This window comes from Tinamus guttatus, unplaced genomic scaffold, assembly GCF_059628265.1.
Source record: "Tinamus guttatus ecotype Peru unplaced genomic scaffold, ASM5962826v1 Tinamus_guttatus_pri_ptg000104l, whole genome shotgun sequence".
Classification (NCBI taxonomy): Eukaryota; Metazoa; Chordata; class Aves; order Tinamiformes; family Tinamidae; genus Tinamus; species Tinamus guttatus.
This window is the reverse complement of record NW_028288638.1, coordinates 757,389-776,540: the sequence shown is the minus strand read 5'-3', so window position 1 is coordinate 776,540 and position 19,152 is coordinate 757,389. Positions and strand designations below refer to the sequence as shown.

Below are 19,152 nucleotides of genomic sequence, written 5' to 3'. Positions count from 1 at the left end.
ATGCCCTACAAAAATGTAAAGATGTTAAGAAAAAACAAACAAACAAGCAAAACAAAAAACCTTGAGCTATTGTGGCAAAGTTAACGATAGAAACAATTTAAATTATGAAAGAAGTAGTATAAAAGTTAGGAAAAGGAGGCAACAGGTTATCTGCAAACATGTAGAAACAAATTGGGACCCTAAATTCCATTTATTTTGTAGGAGAGCTCAACCAATGGATCCATTCTGCTTTTGATTTAGTATTTAAAGGAGAACCTCTTCCTTACAATGTACATGAAAAATATAAGGTAGTTTCCTCCCTGACCATGAATGCAGATCTGTTTTAATGGAGTTGTACTGACATACAGTGGCTGTAGGTATGATTTGGAAAACTGCTTTTAACAAATCAGGAAGAGCTTTATAAATTAGCTGTCATCTGGTACCCTTGTCTCCTTTAAACTGAAGAAATAAGATGCACGTTCCCTCCTCTGGATAATGTTGTCAAGATGCTACTAGTGAAGGAAAAATATGTAAAGAAACAGAATAGCAGTCTATTTGTTTTTATTCCTAAAGGGACCTGCAGGCCATAGAGTTCATAAATGCAGTCCTTGTGTTTTATTAAGCTAATGTACCATGTCCACATTGTATTTCTGCTTTTTATTCTCAGAGGAATTATATTGCTGCTTTAAACTATTCCTGTTTGAAAGAATAGGATATGCTTCTAGAACATAGACTAGATCATTCTGTTTTCCTTTACTCAACAGAAGGATGAACCTGTGCAATGAGGTTTGGTTTCCTATCTAAACATTTCTTTGGAAGAAAACCACTGTTTGTTTTGTTTATTTGAAGGGAAACCCCCAAAGATCGCGTTAGCACTTTATAATAATTATCTGCTATCCGGGAAAATGACATTTTTGTTGTGCCACTTTACAATCTGTTCATTAGTGGCTTAGCACAGTCTCTGAGAATCCCCGGACCTTTCCAGAAGATGTTTAACAGTAGAATAATGTCCAAATATCCCAAAAGACTGTGCGAAGATGTGTCACCTTGCGCTGCAGGTACAGAGCTCCAGCTCATCTCCCCTTCTCTCAGGAGCAGGGTTTCCTGGAAAGTTTGCTCCCAAGGTAGGAGTCCTTCCCCTGGAGGAGAAGACAGATCTGCTAGGGGCTATTTGCATTTATTGTCATCTGTAAATCTGTATGTTTGCCAAAATACCAGCAGTTAGACCCTCCATGTCACAACTGTTCCTCATATTCCCCAGGCAGATACTCATAGCTAAAGGGAAGAGAGATCACATAATAAGAAGATATCAACAAGTTTTTTTTAAAAAATATTTATGCCATTGACAACCTGGTGGCTGTGGTGGGGGTGGGGGTGTTCAAGTTGGGTTATGCAATGTTTTAGGTAGTAGTTAGAAATGGTGCCTGTTTCACCACTTGATCCAAACTCTGCTAAACGGAAAGAAGTCTTGACTCTGATAACTTTAGATTCAAGCATTTTTATTGGCACCATTATCTACTACTTAATCTCAGTCAGGAGTTCGGCAAATTTATATTGAAATTCATTATCTTCTTAAAAATGCATAATAAACACTGCTGTGTTTCTGGAATACTTGAATGAATGTGGAGGTTATGCAGTTGCTTGGTTCCTGAGGCTTGCCACTTAAACAAGCACAGCTTCAGTGTTGAAGAAACTTGTCACTGCAGAGCTGGCATGATGGAGTGCAACAAAACATGTTCTTAGATGTAATCCTTCAGCTTATGACTATAGCCGCAGGGATGTTAATATGGCGCAAGCCCCTGTGTTTTAGATCACTTCCCATGCTGTGTGACAATGTCTTAGAACATGCATTCGTTTGTTTGGCAAAAAACTCTGAAGGTTGAGGCAAACCCATGGCAGCTGATTGCAGTTACCCTGCATTGGAGGGTTTTGATATTCAGAGTTAGGAGGATTGTGCTGCTGCTAAGATGTTGACTGCGACCCAAGCGCACATTGTGCTGCAAGAGGTGTAGCAGGGGACTTGTCGTCTGTAAATAAAGATGGGTAGTTACCTCATTCCCCAAAGAATCACGTCCAAATTATTTTCCATATCCCATTAGTCTTGAGGAATTGCATACAAAATCTTTTTCTGTCTGCATTTTTCTGACAGTTTGAAGAAGAATAATAAAAGCATCTTGTCTTTAAGATTTGTAAGCAAGCTTGTAAATTCTGCACTTGATTTTGTACACCATAGAGCTTGTGTCCCAGTCTAGCACAATATGCTGGCATGTTTTCATGTCATCATGCATAGCCTTGTTGAAATCGGTGACACCACTCAGTATTTTGGGCTGCAAGCACAATACTCAAAATTTTTGGTCTCATACCCAAACTTTGGTAAAGGAAATCTACTGCTCCTTGAGCAGTCTTTAGCTGTCTTTCTGTTCTTGCAACGTAAGGCTTCGAGCTGTCGGCTTTGTGGCATCATTGCTGTGGCTTGGCCAACATATCCCTCATGTCCTCCTTGGTCACTCAGGGCCTGCTCACGTCCTCTTGAAGCTTTTATGAAGCTGACTTAGCATTGCCAAATCAAGGACTAAAAATATGACATAAAATTCCTTTGGATCTGAGGTTGACCTGACATCTTTTTCCTTCCTCATTTTTTTCTGCAAACGTAAGTTGAAAGCAATATCCTGACCTTAGCACACTGAGTTAGTATGTCACACTTTCCAATCTTAAGCCATGTGTTTTTTGCCTGTTGAAGATCATTTTATATGGTGTAACAATGATAGGATTTATAGGATTATTTTTTTTTTACTGGAATAGTGTTTTTCTTTGCACAAGAGGTTTATGCTTTAGAAGTTTATATTGTAAGGATTTTTGCACAAGAGGTTTGTGCTTTAGAAGTTGATACCATAAGGAATGTTCCTGCTGTTGCAGCTGCAGTCTTCAACATGGATGGTATCACTGTAGCTGAAAGTAGAGAATAAAGACCAGCTTTTTGTGATAGATTGGTAGAAGTGAATTGAGGGAGCCTGACTGTTACAGAAAAAGTGTCATACAGTTGCACAGATGTCCCCAGGCATTTTCTCTCTTGAGCTGTAATAGCATCCATGTGTGCACAGCAGGTAGAAGTTGCCTAGAAGTTTGTTATGAAGACTTGCTTACTGCAGTATAGAGCAAAAATCAGGAGAGAAGAATGTAGTTTCTGTAAGGACATGTTGCTTTGGGTAACTGTGTGTCGCTGATTAGGAGAAAGTATTATAGTAACATTTATTCATTAATTCTCAAAATACCTTTTATTTTCACAGTCCTCCATATGAGGAGAAAGATATGCTAGAGTATGTCATAGATAGGCAAACTAAAGCATATAAAACTCTTTAATTTTCACTTAGGTCTTTGTCCAAGTAATGCTTTAAATGTGCTGTTACTTTTCATGATGTTATGCCTCCTAACTTTTTTGGTGAGCTTTTTCCCCATGTGCATTTCCATGTTACCATAATGATTTTGTACTAGGTACAACGTTTTGGCCCTAAGGAGTGTAAATTCCTAATGGAAGAGTGAGTGTTTATTTAGAAGCTTCCCTTAGACTTTAGGCCTTAAAAGGTCACATTCTGGTATGGCGTAGTCTATCTTGAATTGAACATGTTATTTTGTAAATTTAGAAAAAGAACAAAATTGTCCCACCCATTTTGTTGCGACTTTACATATAGTATCAATAAACATTTTGCTACTACCAACGTACAAGCCATTATATGAATGCTAATCATCAAAATGGATACAGCGGGGAATAATTAAAGAGTATATTGCATTTTCCAAATGGAAAAAGGATAGATAGGCAAAAGGGTTATTCTATGAGCTTTGCTAAAGGTAGAAAATTCACTGAAGCTCAGCTGAGTATTTGATTTCAGTCAAATATTTCTTACAGTTCACAATACTGTGCTCCTGCTTGTTGGAGGAAAAACAGATGTAGGAAGAACACATACTAAAGCAAATTAAACACTACCAATAACTTATTTGATACTGAAAATACCAGACTATTTATAATATTCCTAGCAAGTTACAGATGTCAAAAATACGAGGGAACTATTAATATCAATTATGCAAGTAGGATAAAAACTCAACTCAGTTCTGCAGCACCATATCTACATGGCTGTGTCAGTGGTAGTGCAATGATGGCACAGATAAGGAAATAGCAGAGCTCCCTCTAGCTGTTAATTTTCTAGCCATTTTGTATACAGAAAAGATGCAGAGTATTTGATTATTTATTTTTTTAAAGCATTCTGAAACTTTCAGAAAAGATGACTCTTCCCCTTACATATATCTCTTATCAGTTTTGTTTCAGAAAGCAAAAACACTGAATATTGGCTTCAGTTACAATTTCTCTGGGAAATTGGGAAAAACTTGTGCTTGTTATTTTAGCATTCTTCAGCACTTGAGAAAGAGGGACTAAGGTAGCCATGAAAAATGTTTCAGGACGCTTTGTTAACAGTTCTGAATTTTGGAAAAATCATCATGTGGGTCGAAACTAGGCTCTGTGAAATACTTACAAGACTGGGATTGAAGTCTGAAATTCTGAGCAGATGGACAACACACTTCGAGTTGGTTTAAATTGAATAGGAAAGTTGAGGAGAGATCTTCAGCCTGAATGTGCTCTTAGTAGTTGTGTCTTGCAGACTTGAAAAGAAGAAGGAAAAAAGCAAAACTGATGGAAAAGTATAAAGTGAAAAAGAGAAGAAAAGTGAACATCACTTGGATCCAGGGGCTGGCCCCGAATATAGTTACAGTTTCTAATAGTGCAGGCCAAGCTGATTCCTCATTGGTAATCATTAAGGAAACCGCACTTGAAAACTGCTGCATCAGGAGCTGGGCCAAAGTGTTTTCTTCTGTGTTTGCAGGGCTCAGAGTCTTTTAGAGCGTTGAACATGAGCAGAGAATTGCAAGTGAGAAGTTATATCTATGAGAAAAGTTGTTTGGGTGAACTGGGGACCCAGGCACTTGGAGTAATAGAATAGGTAACAAGTGTAATGAAGCAGTAATGTAGTTGTTGTTCTCGGTTATTGTTAACAGTGAGCATTTAAGGGCAGTTTTGTCTGTACATTACTGGAATACCGATATATATCAAAAATTCAGCAGGAGAAATGCCATTCTTTGAGCCTCAGATTTGTGTTGCTTTTGTTGCTTGTCACAAAGATGTCTAAGACCAAATTATGGCATTTAATCATGGTAGATGTACAGTCATTTGTGGGGGACAAAATCAAGATGGGTCAGAATATCATGATTTAACTTGCAGAAATTTGCTTTTGCTTTCAATCCCTTTGTAGACAATGTTAAGTGGCATAGGACTGCTTAGGTGACTGAAAAGACATTTGGCTCCATCAGGAATTTGTAGCTAAAGAAATATATTTTCCCAAGAAATATGTTTTAGCCCAACGTGGGCTAAAATGAGCAGATGATACTGAGCTTTGTATCGTGGTTCCAAGGTGCTGTAAATGCGGTTCCATCAAAGTGGATGAAACTGATGATCTGACCCTCAGTAAAATCTTGGAAAAGAATCTACTAATTGGAGCTGGATTGCTCCGTGTGGCTGCTCTGCCTGACACAGGATAGCAGTGCCTGCTATCCATTCCGCGTAGACGTGCTGGTTCTTGCAAGGAGTATGACAGGAGGTGTTAGCCCCCAGTGCTGCAGTGCCTGCGCACACAATGAAAGATTTGTGCTCTGCTGCTTGAAAAGGGGATGTAAGGGAAGGGCCATGGCTCTACTCTCCTCCTCATACGCCACTGTGGTTATTTTGTATGCAAGCGGTTTACACACTAAGGTGCAGTGATCCATTGCCTTGCCTCAACTTTCTCTCTGGAAAACAAGCAAACACATCATGGAGAAGAAGTTGCTTGATGCCTGGAATACAGATGAGGTGTGCAGAGGATTTAAGTCTCTTCTAAGTTTTGCCTAGGATTCCATCAGGATGTAGTTGTGAATGAGCTGCTCTTTGCATATGTAATTAGAAAGCAGAACAGATGGCAAAGGCACAGTTAAAAGTGATGTGTTCATTAAAATAACCAAAGCTGCTAAGTGCTTGTTCCCCAACAGCAGATTCAGGGTATGAGACTCCTCAGGCTTAGCGTTTTTTCCCCTGTTTAGAGTACAACAACTGTGAGTGACAACTATGAGATCTCTTTTGCAATGTTTTTATTGTTAGATATGACCTTCTGTTCCTTAGGGTGGTGTGATCACTCCTTCCACAGGTCTTGTGCCCAGTTATGATATATTGGGACACAGAGGGTATTAAGAAGCAGACACTGTACCAAGGGATTTATTTTAATTGCATTTACTGTAAGAAAGATCTGTTGGGATTTCAAAAAATAATATAGTGATTTAATGTTCTTTTAAAAAAAGTTCTATGTGGACTGTATCCAAATAACCAATGTTATCCCTTGGGTTATTTCCACTCTTAACTTTTAGTTTTTTAAATTAAAATGAATCAATTTTAAGAATATAATTTAATCTTTTTTCCCACTTTACCTACTTTTCTTGGTGAATGGGAAGTCTTTTAAATTAGTTCACCAATGTCTAAAATATTTACTAGAGTAACAAAGAGCTTATCCTTATTTTTTTTTTCTCTCCTCAAATCTTGCCCTGAAGCCCAAGCTATGGAAGATGAAAAGTATAGTTTAGGAAAATGGGAAGTATATCTTATCACAGATATGTGTCACTAGAAATGAGTAGAAACTTGCCTATCAATGGACCCAGGGTAGGCTGGTGTGCTGCTTCAGTCAAGGCTGATGCTGCTACTGGCCTCTCTCTAGACTTGCACTATTCGGTTGCTTTGATGGAAGACTAATTTGGGGAATAAATATTGAATCTGTCTCATTCTCTGTTACCACTGCAAAACAAAACGCATGAGATGTAAGCCTTAAAGCTCCAAGTTTCCAATAAAATACCTGAGCCCAGCTCCTCCTGATCATCCAGAAAGTTATTGTTGCAGCTTGTGATGAGTTAAGCCAAAATTTGGATCTAATTTGAAAGTTCCAAAAAGTGTTGCCTAATTTTGGGTGTGCTTCCAATAATGATCTTTGAAATCTCTTTGGAGATTTCAGGATCTCTGTGAAGATTCTGGAAATTCCATAAGTACAGGAATCCACTGATTCCTTCTGGAGAGGAAGAAATCTAGTTGTCATTTCTGTCCTTTCTTTTTCTTGATATTTAACTTCTACATTGTAAACATAAATAATTTAAAAATGGAGCGTAACTAAAATCATGCCACTGTTTTCTCAGTATTTGCTCCTGTCTCAGTGTCAACCTTTGTTTCTCTGGAGCAAGATGTTCATAATTTGATGGCCGTCAGTTGTGTCCATGGCTCAGTCTGTAATGGCATCACTCTTGTCGCCTGCTGGAAAGAAGAGCTTTCCAAATATACAGAACAAGTTGCCTACCCTTCTGGTAGGGATTGGAGTAAAAATTCAATTTTACTTAGGAGAGTGGATGGATACAAGGAACATAGAAGTGCATGTTATTTATGGTAAGGAAATCTTAGATATTTATCTGTGCCAATATGGAGCAATGGTTGTTTCTATTAGCACTGTAGTCTTACGTAAGGATTGGCCTCTTTGTTAAGAATACTCTGCCTAACATGAGGTAGAAAAATCTTGCTGCAAGCAGCATGAAATATTAGATGTTTAATCATCCAAGTCTTCGATATGTATATTACTTTTCTCAGTGTGACCAGGGCCGCTCACTGCTGAGATATTATTTGCTGTGTATTAAGTTAAATGTGTAAAAAAATGTGGTTTTTTACCTTTATATACAGCAGTATCTATAAAGATAAAATGGATAAACAAGAAAAGACAAACCAAAATTGGAAAATACCACTGACATTGATGCTTCCAAAAGTCCTACTTAAATATAAGCAATGCAGGTATACATAAGCAATGCAGGTAAATATAAGTAATGCAGCTCAGAAGTTTGGGTCTTTGATATTAAGCTTTCTAGAGTACTATAAGCAAATGAGTGCCTGCATTGTCTCTGAAGTGCAGTCAATGCATCATCGCAGGATTTCAAAGTTTTCCTCTTTGCCTTGGATTCTCTTTTATGTAGAGGCATGACAAGCAATGTCTTAGAAAATAGAAAAGTATCAAACAATATTGATTTTATGCAGTTGCAGTGACCTAGAAAGTGCTATTTCTCATTGAAAAATTGATTTGTTTTTCCCATACAAATAAGCAGAATTCCACTCTAAGACTGTTCCTAGTTATTTGTATGTAACTTTTAAAAAGGCGCATTCTTGGCTTCCTTAATGAAAGGCTATGGGAGTTTTCTGAGATAAGTAAACCCTTCATTTAGGAGTACCACAAATCTTAAATCTTCTATGTATAGTTCTTCATTGCTTGTTTTTCTGATGTAATTTGTAAGTAAGGGTCTGTTCCTTCTTTCATTCATCACACTGAGACTTTTTTTTGCTAATTTCAAAAAGCGGAGAAAACTCTGGTTTTCTCAATATTTTTCAAGACTTCTCTGGCCATACTGGTGTTTTATTTTGTGTTTTGAAGTAAGGTGTGAAGAACAAGTGACTAAAATAAGAATCGATTATTATAGTGAAAATTAATCTTTCTTGTTTCATCCGTGAAATTATGGTGAAAGTGCCAAAACTTTACAAGAAGGATTTCTAATCAAAATAGAACAGACTGAGAGTTTCCAAAAGCATTGCTGTGTCTCTCAGATCTGGAGGATCAGTAGTACCTGATAGTTTAAATGATAATAATAATAATAATCTTTAAGAGTACCTCAATTTTGATATTATTGAAATTTTATCATGGGGAGTTATGAGAAGGTAAAGCCAGGTCATCATGTCAACTGCCCTAGTATGCAGTAAATGTGCAACTTGTACAGCTTCAAATAGGAAGTTAAAATGCATGCTTAATTAAGTAAGAACATTAGAAACTGTGGTGGTCATGACATCTTGCAAAAATGAACCCACGTTATCTTGAATTCTTTGTTCTTAGAACTATATATCTAGAGAGAAGCAGTTTTTCATATTACTTTCAGTTTCACATAGGGAACCTGTAGAAGAAAATGCAGTGAAAACATGAGAGTCATTTAGGTTTCCCTAATTAAAAAATCCAAATCTGGGAACCTAAGTTCTTGTTGTAATGATGTTAAAAATCTGTCAGCTGTTTTAAGCAATTTTCTTTACTTGTGGGGGGAGGGGAAATCATGAAAAGGTTAAAGTTTTAAAAATTGTTAGGATTCCAGATATAGTTTTATGCATCTTCTGTGCAACTTCCATATTTCTCTCCAATATTAGACTCCTCTTGTTGCACTCTTCATGGTCAGCTTGCAGTAGGAGCAGATTAAATGATTCCGTGCAGTTTGTTTTGAAAGAAAGACCTAACCAGTCTTCCAGAGCTGCTTCCTTTCAGCACTGGCACGCTCTGGTTCAGATTCCAAACCAGAATCTTACTGCTTCAGACACTTCGTTTTTTTCTGTATAGCAAAGATTCTTAGATGCACAAATATATAAAGATAACTATGTTTGATGTCAAATTTGCTATCACTTAATTCTTACAGTTCCATCATATATATAGTTAAAGGGCCACCTATAGTCATTTTTTGTTAACTTGATATCAGTTACCCTGTTTGTGTAATAGAGTACAGTCTAAATAAAACTACTCAGTAACTCTCTTGATTATTTTAGCCACTGAATGAGTAAATGCATTTAATCACATCCAATTCTAGAATAGAATAAAAGTAAATTAGGAAGGATATACTGTCTGCAATTTTACTTATGGCAGTTTTCCTACTAAAAAAACCCATATATGCTCATTACCTCTTCAATGAAAGTAAACTACTAAGTACCTATGTCTAATGTCTTAATCTCTTTGTAGTTCTAATGTCTTCCTAATCGTTTGCAACTCGGATTGATTTCATATAATGCATGCAATATATTAGGTGGCCTTTTGCATTAAAGGAGGTACATGAAGTATAACTGAACAGTGTATCTTAAATCATGCATTTAGGTTTTTTCTGCTGTAGTAAAAAAGCAAAGAATGACAATATAATTAGTAACCAATAAAAATAATTTCCACCAAGGTGTGAAGAATGATGCTGTGAATACCATATTTTCAACAATTTTTTTTACCTTAGCAACTTCCATAGAAAGCAGTGCTCATTGCAGAGTACTAAAATGTTGGTTATTTTGGCAATTCATTATTTTGCCATAACATAAAGGTTCTAAAAGTAAGTGTATTTCCAGCATATAGCATTATAGAGAAAGTCTATTTTGATTTCCAAGTTTGCCACCTCTTTAGTAAGGGAGAATATGTTAGGTATCTTGGTTTGTCAGCAATTCCTTCATTGCATTTCTAATGTGGTCGTTCCAGTGAAGAAACCATCTTCATCCAGCAAAATATTCAATGGTAGGCTGAGCTGTGTGTATGTGCACGCTTCTAAGGATGTGGGAATTTGGGTGCCTGTTTACTGTGCATCTAGTGCTTTGCTGGTCTGCTGAATGGGTACAAAACATCATTGGAATTCAGGACTTGTGCAAAGATCTCACATCAGCAATATTTTTATATAATCCAACTCTCTTATGACTTATTCCGGAGTGCGTACCTGATAAAAGAAGAAGTATCTTTTTTAATCCTTGAATCAATAAAGGTTACCCATTTCCCAAAGTAATCAGCTTCCCCAAATTAAGCAGCTTGATGACTTAATTTAAGGGGAAGCTTTCCATCGATGCTCACAGTGTGCTTCTGGCCAAGGTCTGGCATTTGCCCTCCTCTTCAGGCTCATCACCATTCCCTTCACATGATGATCTACTGAACGCATTTAGTGATAAGCAAATATGTTCATTCTTCATTGTTCTGACTGTCTACCAGCTGAGACAACTTTGATGTATCTACTTATAATTTCACAAAGTAGGAAAGCAAATGTGAAACCGAGGTAGAGAATTAGGTCCAGAAACCAATGGGATAATACATTTTGCTCCTCTTTGCCTTATAATTGATTACATTAATTTCTAATAAATGAGAAAGAAGACTCTGTGTATGTGTTGCTACCTGCCTTGCACCCATGCTTGCATTTGCTATCTTGTGCTGATTGTCATCCATCTCTTATCAGATGAAAAAAAAAAAAAAAAAGTTTACTTCCTTTGTGCTTTTTTATTATTTTATTATTTATTTTTCCAAATTCTTCAATGGTTTGGGAATGCTTTCCAAAAACCCATTTGCAATTCTCAAAGCATGAGTATGCTGAAGGCCAATTTCTGGCGTCAGTAGCATGAATGCACTAAAAGAAGAAACATATGTGATTGCAGTCTAATTGCAGCTCTGCTAGTCATTATAAATGTGCATAACAAAATCTGCTGTTTACCACATGTGTAAAAAGTCTATGAAACATGAGAGGTATTTTAGCTCTATTACAGTTTTAGTGGATATCCTTTTTGAGCATTGCTGAAGATCATGTCATTGATTGATGTAGCCAGTTTTGTAATTCATACTAATTTTTGAATGTTGCCATTACTAGCCCTTAGTTTTGCTGAACCCACATCAGCGCCTCTTCAGCAGTGAGGGATTTCTTTGAAACTTTCTTTCTTTCCAAAGGTAAATCATGGTAAATACATTGTAGTGATATATTTCATCATTACGAAATCATCATTATAATAACCCTCTTAGAATTGTTATAATCCTGTGTAGTACCTAGCTGCAATTTTCCTCTAAGTATTTTTATGTCAGTAAAATAAGAAATTGCATTAATGCTTTAGCAGTACATTTATCTAAGCATTATCATGTTTATTAAGGGCTGTTCAATACAGTGTAATGATTGAGACTGTTGATAACAGTATTGGTATAGAGTTAATTTCTAGTCCCATAAAGAGCAAGGACACTTCTGTGAAGCACCTGACAATGTACTCTGGGGCAACTTGCACACCTGCTCTTGTCTTCAGTCCTTCTGGGAAAAGTCTTTTCTGGCTGTGCACTCTCCTGGAACACAGGAGAGCAGAGGACTTGCTGTTATTTCCTCCCTTTTAATCTGTTATCTCTTTAATTTGAAATGCTACTGAAAAGGCACACAACATCCAAAGATTGTTATTGATTTGTGCCAACTGACTCTGACAAAGGATTTTATGGCAAGCTGGTCAACCCTTGAACAATTTTAATTTGGCATGAAGTAATAAACGCTAATTAAGGCATTATAAAGGCATTGATTCGTTAGCAGGGTAACCTATTAAATCACTACAATTATATTATGAAATGATTAAGGCAACAATGTTAATGTATTTGAAGCCTGTCCTAAAGAGCCTTTTTGAAAAAAAAAAAATGTGTAAACCTATTTCTCTTGTATGCAGTGGTTTTCATTATTAATATTTTTGGTGCTATATTCCTCTCCGTTGGGCTGCCTTCCAGCAGTGAGCACCTTTTGCACCATGTTCACTTGAAAACGAGGGCCTGGGGGTTAAAATCTTTTCTCTGTTCCCCCTCGGCAGGCGCAGGAGGCTGGTCTCCCTCTGACAGCGACCACTACCAGTGGCTCCAGGTGGACTTCGGGAGCAGGAAGCAGCTGAGTGCCGTCGCAACGCAGGGCAGATACAGCAGCTCGGACTGGGTGAGCCAGTATCGGATGCTCTACAGTGATACAGGGAGGAACTGGAAGCCCTACCACCAGGATGGGAACATTTGGGTGAGTCACTGGTACAGGATGGAAGAAGCGGGTGTTGTAATGAGATATTTCTTTCAGTCAATGGACGGTGTTTCCAGAAAGCACAAATCTCTTAGAGCTCCTCAGTATTGTGTTTGTGATGAAAGACCAGAGCACAGCTCATCGTGCAACAGCTGGAGTTACAACTGCTGTCAGGAAGCCTGTCCTCAGGTCAACCAAGCACGTTTGGGCAGATGGCTGTTGTCAAAACTTGCACGATGGCATTATTTCTTGGCTGCTGCTATCATACAAAGAGTTCTATTCTTTGCTTTTCCTTAATCCACCTTTTCTCTTTGCTGATTGCATGGAGTAAATCTGAGATAGGTAGAAAGTTTTGAAAGATTTTTCTTTAAACATAATATTTGCAAAAGATATTTTTTCAGCGTGGCTGCTGGGAAAAAGTCTTACAATTCATGTGTTGCTTTATATATTGATGCCATAGGGATTTTTGATATAAGAATTTTAGAGAAAATATTGTCATCTTTTTCTTTCATGTTTTTCATGAGCAAGCTGCTTATTTCATAGAATTCATCAACAATTTCTTGTTGATTATGGTAAACAGTCACGATTTTTTTTTTTCATCAGCAGGATGGTAGGTATTACTTAACCTCCTTATCCTCATTATAGTTCTGGAAAAAAAAAAATTTGTTTCCACGAACACAGTATATTGATGGCTATTATGCCTTATTGGAAAAGTACAGAAAAAAACAGACAAGAAGACTCAGCATCATGTCTCTAGATTCACATTTTTGTCAGGCACTCATTTTATTGATGTGTTTTAAAAACTATTAAAATGAACTTCAAATATAGAGCATAAGGTGAATGATTTTATCTGTATAACAGAAACTCAATATGTGGAGTACTACGGCAATCATTTTGTATTAGATTGTTGATTTATTGGGAAGGCCTCATCCAGGTGCTTAATAGGTTTCTGAAAGAGGAAGGAAATAAAGAAGGAAAAAGGAATGAGGAGAAAAATCTAAACTAAAGCTTGAACTGGGAGAATATAAAAAGTTTCACTTTCTGCATCACTTAATGTGTATAAAAATATTTATAGCCCTTAGTGTTTGCATCATCTTAGATGTAGAAAGGCTTTTTCAAAAACTACAGTTGATATCCTGCAGAATATATCTCAGTGGAATAGGAAAGAAGGCTCTGCAGCTGATCGAGTGAATGCTGTATAAAGTACAGTCTGGCAGAGGAAGAATACTTGTTCTTAATACCTTGACAGGAAGATCTTGAAGCAAAATATGGTTTGCTTGATGTACTCACAGTTGTGATGGTTTCCAAAGCGGCTCACATTTCTGAGGGTTTTGTGGGGAGTCTTCATTCCCACATTGTCTGTTATTACCAAAATACAAAACCTTTCTGGAAGAATATTCTTAATAAAGAGAGAAACTAATTATTTGGTGCATTGAGGGGGAGAAAGTGTTCTTACTGGCCTTTGATATCATTTGCAAAAATGTGTAGCTAGTTACCAGATAGGGGCTTGATACTGCTACTAACTTCCATAAAACAGCTTTGTTTCAGTTGTCAAATGATGTTTTAAACTGTGTTTAATCTTAACAGCATTGTGCTTATTAATAAATGTCAAATTAATCATATATAAAACTAGTAGAAAATATAAACAAGCCTCAGTCTGCCAATGTTCAAAAGCTAATTTACCTGCTTCTCTGCTTGTGATTGTGATGGCAACCGTTGGGTTATACTTCAATATGCCACTTTTGCAGTGCCTTTAACCCCATGGTGTAATTGGTCCTCTTGAGCCTCTGGGGGCAGGGGAGGGGAGCTAATGCACCAATATTGTTGTTCAACTGTAGGAGTATTGGGAAGAGGGTCAGTTTCTAGATAGTGAAATGGGACCATGCAGAGTTTTCCCATCATCTGTCTTTTCTTTATGCTGTCCCTTTGTGCAGGGAATAAAACATTTTTGAAATTGTCAAGGCCAGGTCACAGTACAGGAATTGAGTCTCTAGCACTGGAAATTTAAACTCATACTATGAAATTCTTCATTGCTGGGGCTATTGGGATGACCCTGGCAGTATTTGCAAGAAGTGTTTGGAGTTTCCCTTTGGGTTTGTATCTATTAGAATTGTAATTCCTGAGGAAAAGGCAATGTATGGACTCTGATTAACGTGCCTCCCCATGCCTGAGTGTCGTTGTTTCCTGACAACAATAAATTTCAAATTAAAGGAGAAAGCAAAGACAAAGAGGAAAATTTAAGTTCAGCAGAGTTCAGCAATATTTAATGCCAAAGCAGTTGTGATATCAAATGACAGGGCCAGAGGACAAAACAGGGGAAAATGAAGGAAATACAAACAAAGCTTGCTAGATAAGTTAGTGTTAGCAAAGCAGAAATAATTTCCAACCAGTATCTGGGTAGGAACAAAGCATGATAATGTGCATAAAATTTTGAGTGACCCCCTTTTGTATGCATGAGTCAGGAAGGAGAACAAGTTCTATAATTATCTCCTAAGTAGGAGAGAAATCAAAAGGCTCTCAGGTAGGCTGAGATGGGGAAAGTGCTTTGAAGGTGAATTTAGAGGAAGCTTCCCGTTTCTGTGAAATAGATTTTCTGACCCCACCCCCTCTGGGCTTTTGGATATTTTCAATTTCTATGAATTTTAATAAGAAGAGTGAATGTGCCCTCTTTCCATAAAATGCCTAGCAACCAGAGAATTTCAATCATCTCTCCTAGCTTCACTCCTGTAGTCTGAGATTTAATTTTGGTAGGTCAGGAGGTTTCCCTACACATGTCAATCCACTGGGGTGTTTCATGCCCTTAATGTATCTGTGTATCAATGGATCATTTTTTAGTGTCTCTACCAACACCATCTAGCCTACATAATGCCTATCTGCTGTGATTCTACACGTAATACTGTTATGTCTCTATATGTCTCTCCTAAAAGACGTATAGATGTGGTAAATGCTTCATACAGTGCCAATATGCTCTATAGGTATAATGAGAAAACGCTCAGGTATTATGAGAACGGGGAGGCTTGAACTACAAGCACAAGTGCCAGAGCTGAACATCTCCAAGATTTAAGCCCTTCCTGCAGGAACTAAGAGGAGACTTAATGCAGTTGAAGAGGTCTTGTGATGTATCCTCTTTTGAAATTTGATTGTGCTAGTACAAGTCTCGATCACCTCTCACCTGCCTCATTTTCTTACTCCTGCAGGATGTCAAAGTCAGGGAGGTGATGGCTGCTGTAATTGAGATTTGAAATACTGATGGGAAAGGTGGAGTGCATACACCCTGCATGCAACCTCTGAGCCATGTTCTGTCATCAATTGCATGTTGAGCATCACCAAACATCAGTGGAGTAAATGAAGGTGCAAGTGAAAGCAATTTGATTTAATTAACAAAGATTTAGCTTTGGACATAGCTCCTCAATTGAAAGTAATTGTAGAAGTGGTATGGAGTTTTTGTGGTTTTGTTTTTGTTGTTTTTTTATCTGTTTTCTCTTTGTGCCAGGACTGAATATCAGGTTTCTCAGATGATCATCACTGGTCTGGTTTCAGGACAATCTGGTCATTCACTGACAGTTTTAGTGTTTTTAAAGACTTTTCCATCAAAGATAGGTCCAATGTTAATGAAACATAACATGTATGCATAATATCTGCTTTTGTAGTGTTTTTATGACTGAAAAAATATTAGGTGATTACGGAGCTTGCACTAGCAAGTGATTTTTTGGAAAAAAATCTAAACGGTCTATTTACTGTTGTCTTTGAAGACACGCGTTTTTTCTTATGCTGTTCCTTTTGCTTATTTTGAGGTGGAAAAAATCAGAACCCAGTAAGTTAAGTGTAAAACGCACTTTGCATTTCTCTGGGGGCTGAGAAGGCACTTTTACTGTTTTACAAATGCAGTCTCTTCATTCATGTGCTTCCCCTTGGTACGAAAGGACCCCCTTGGCTGGGGCAGTAGTAGATTTAGCTTTCACAGGAAAAGCAGCTCTCTGCGCTTTAGCTTTGCCCTAGTATCATGCTGAAATTCATTTTGAAAGGAAGCACGAGTGGGATGATTCATTTCTCCAAGATGCCTGAGGATTCAGACGTTTGATGCTCTTGGGTGCCTCTGGAAGTATCGTCCATCAGACAGACTCGGAGTAGCATTTAGGGTCTAGCTGGACACCTGGCAAACGCTCTGCAGCTCTACCTATACGACGCTGTGTGGGAGCCAACGGCTCCTGGCTTCCCTTCAGCCTGAAATGCTATTTCTGCTCAGAATATTCAGAGGACAAATCTGCAAGCCTTATTGCAGTCCTGCTTCCCTTCACCTGCTCTGCAGAGCTAACCAAGGGCTTTCTTCATGTGTCACAGAATATGAATTATTTGTGTGGAGTAGCTAAATTTGAAAGGGAATAAATTCTAGCAGCCGCCCAGCCCACTCTGTTATTAGGCTACACAGCAATTATTTGCTTTGCAAAAGCTGTCGCTGTTCTTCCCCTGAAGTCCGACTTCCTTCCGTGGCGCTGAATGCAAGCAACACTATCGCGAGACATCGTGTGACACTTCTTGAGCTTGGTACCTGCTGCCGCTCTCCTTTTCTGCGTGTGCTCCATAACATCTTGAGTGGAAACTGGTGTCATAGGACAAGATCCCTAGGCTTTTTTCTTTTTGCCTATGTAGTTAAATTGCATTATTAAAGTCATTTAGGTGATTATATGACATTATAATGGCTGTTGCAATTAGGGGCCCATTTTGTGAAAAAGACTAGAATGGTCTGTGCTTTGCTATTTCTTGTCCCTGGGCTGCTAATAGAATACCAGATACCCCACAAACCCACTTAAACAAGTGGCAAAAATGATTTGATATGTTAGTCAGTGCCAAAGCTTGGACTAGTGTTTATGGCAAGGCCCTGAAGTCTTTTGGGAACGATGAGAATTTATTGTTGTTTTCTTCGTAAGGATGCCCACACCTATCCTGTCTAGGAGGCTTTTTATGCCTGCTATCTTGCTGTCTCCATAGCAATGCCTGCAGGGTGATCAGTGTCACTTTTACGGGATTGGTTTGGTATTCCTCCTAATTCTCAGGGTACTTTATTATTAGAAATACCTCTTTTAAATTTCAACTTTCCTTTCACATGAAAAATCTCATTTTTCTCGTGGAATCTCTTGTATGTCCTTTCTTAATTTCATTAGGCCTCAGCTTACTCGCTTGCTATATCTCCAAGTCCCTGTCTCCCATGCCTTTATTTTATAAAGATTGCTCCATTCACTTGCAACAGCCAATATCACCTTTATGGCTTTATTGAGTGGATGAAGAGTTGTAACTCCCCCTGAAGTCAATACAGCTCAGCACCTAGTGCATGTTGCTAACCTAAAGATTGACACCACCTGACTGAAAGTGTGTGGATACAGGAAAATAATATTTCTTTTGCTGTAGTGAAGCTAAACTGTCTTATAGATCCAGTGTAACTGTCACTGCTGTTGTGTCTAAAAAAAATAAAGTGTTTTAGAAATTCGGGCAGTTTCTGTCAGTGAATTTTTAGAAATCCTGACAAAAGGAACTTTACAAATAAATATTAGTGCTGTCCTAAACTAAAGCATATTTGTTATCTAAAAAGCACAGTTGTTAGCCTTTCCTTCTCTGCATCCATCTAGTTAACAGCAATTGTGCAAATTCTTAATACAGAGAAGTTCTTTTGGGGTTTTCTAAATACCAAGGTGAAATATATCTTTCACAGCAATTTTTCATGTTTGTATTAAATCAGCAGAGGAGCTGAATGCATTTTAAATATTGGAATATCAAGATTGACAGACACCAATCAGGAGAGATGGTCATGCTAGTTTAATATCTTGGCTTTCCTGAAGACAAATAAATGGACACTTAAAGGACTCTGGGCATTTTGCATATGAAATAATGCACTGATTGTAAGACACAGTAGTCATACTTTTAGTTTGTTATTATGAAAATTGAACATTTTGTGCAGAAATGAAATGTTTTATCTCATTTTTAACAGAAACACAGGTTCATGAATTTTAAAGACTCAGTAATGTTTTTATAAAAGGATGATATGCTCATATTTTGTGAAAGGATTAGATCAGAATGTTATAATTTTTCGCCTATGTTACTCATCCTCTTTATGAGAGAATGATAAATAATTGCATTACGTTATCTCCAGTAGTGCAAATGTAACTGCTTTATCTGTTGCAGAGTATGTCACAAAGAATAAGGTAAAATTTCTCTTGATGTGGTGGCAGACTGACCACCCCCAGATTCCCTAGAGCCCCGTAAATAGCAAGTGCATTGGAGTAACACCTTTTATAGCAACTTGCACAATAGTCTGCTAGAGCGTTTCCATTCTGAATGATTATTTTCCAGTCTGTTATTTTAGCCTGAGGAGTATGTGTTTGTGTACGCTAAACTGTCAAATTCTAATTGGTGATATCTAAAGCCAGGCACCTAAATTCATCTTACAGCTCTTACTTGGCTTGGGTTTCAAATGCTGCAATGAGCACAACGTGTGGGCCCTTAAGCAATGTTGAAGAAGTACCT

At 37.7% G+C, this 19,152-nt stretch overlaps 1 protein-coding gene and 1 long non-coding RNA gene across 2 annotated transcripts in view; one reads left to right on the top strand and one right to left on the bottom strand.

Moving 5' to 3' along the window:
* The window catches only part of LOC104565350 (contactin-associated protein-like 2), a 971,843-nt gene that overhangs the window by 311,329 nt on the left and 641,362 nt on the right, over positions 1-19,152 (top strand). The window contains exon 3 of the mRNA XM_088520855.1: positions 12,440-12,633. Within this exon, the coding sequence (XP_088376981.1) occupies positions 12,440-12,633 (194 nt within the window). The remainder of the gene's footprint in view (positions 1-12,439; positions 12,634-19,152) is intronic.
* Positions 1-19,152, bottom strand: part of LOC148595409 (uncharacterized) — a 152,313-nt gene that overhangs the window by 65,291 nt on the left and 67,870 nt on the right. The window lies entirely within an intron of this gene.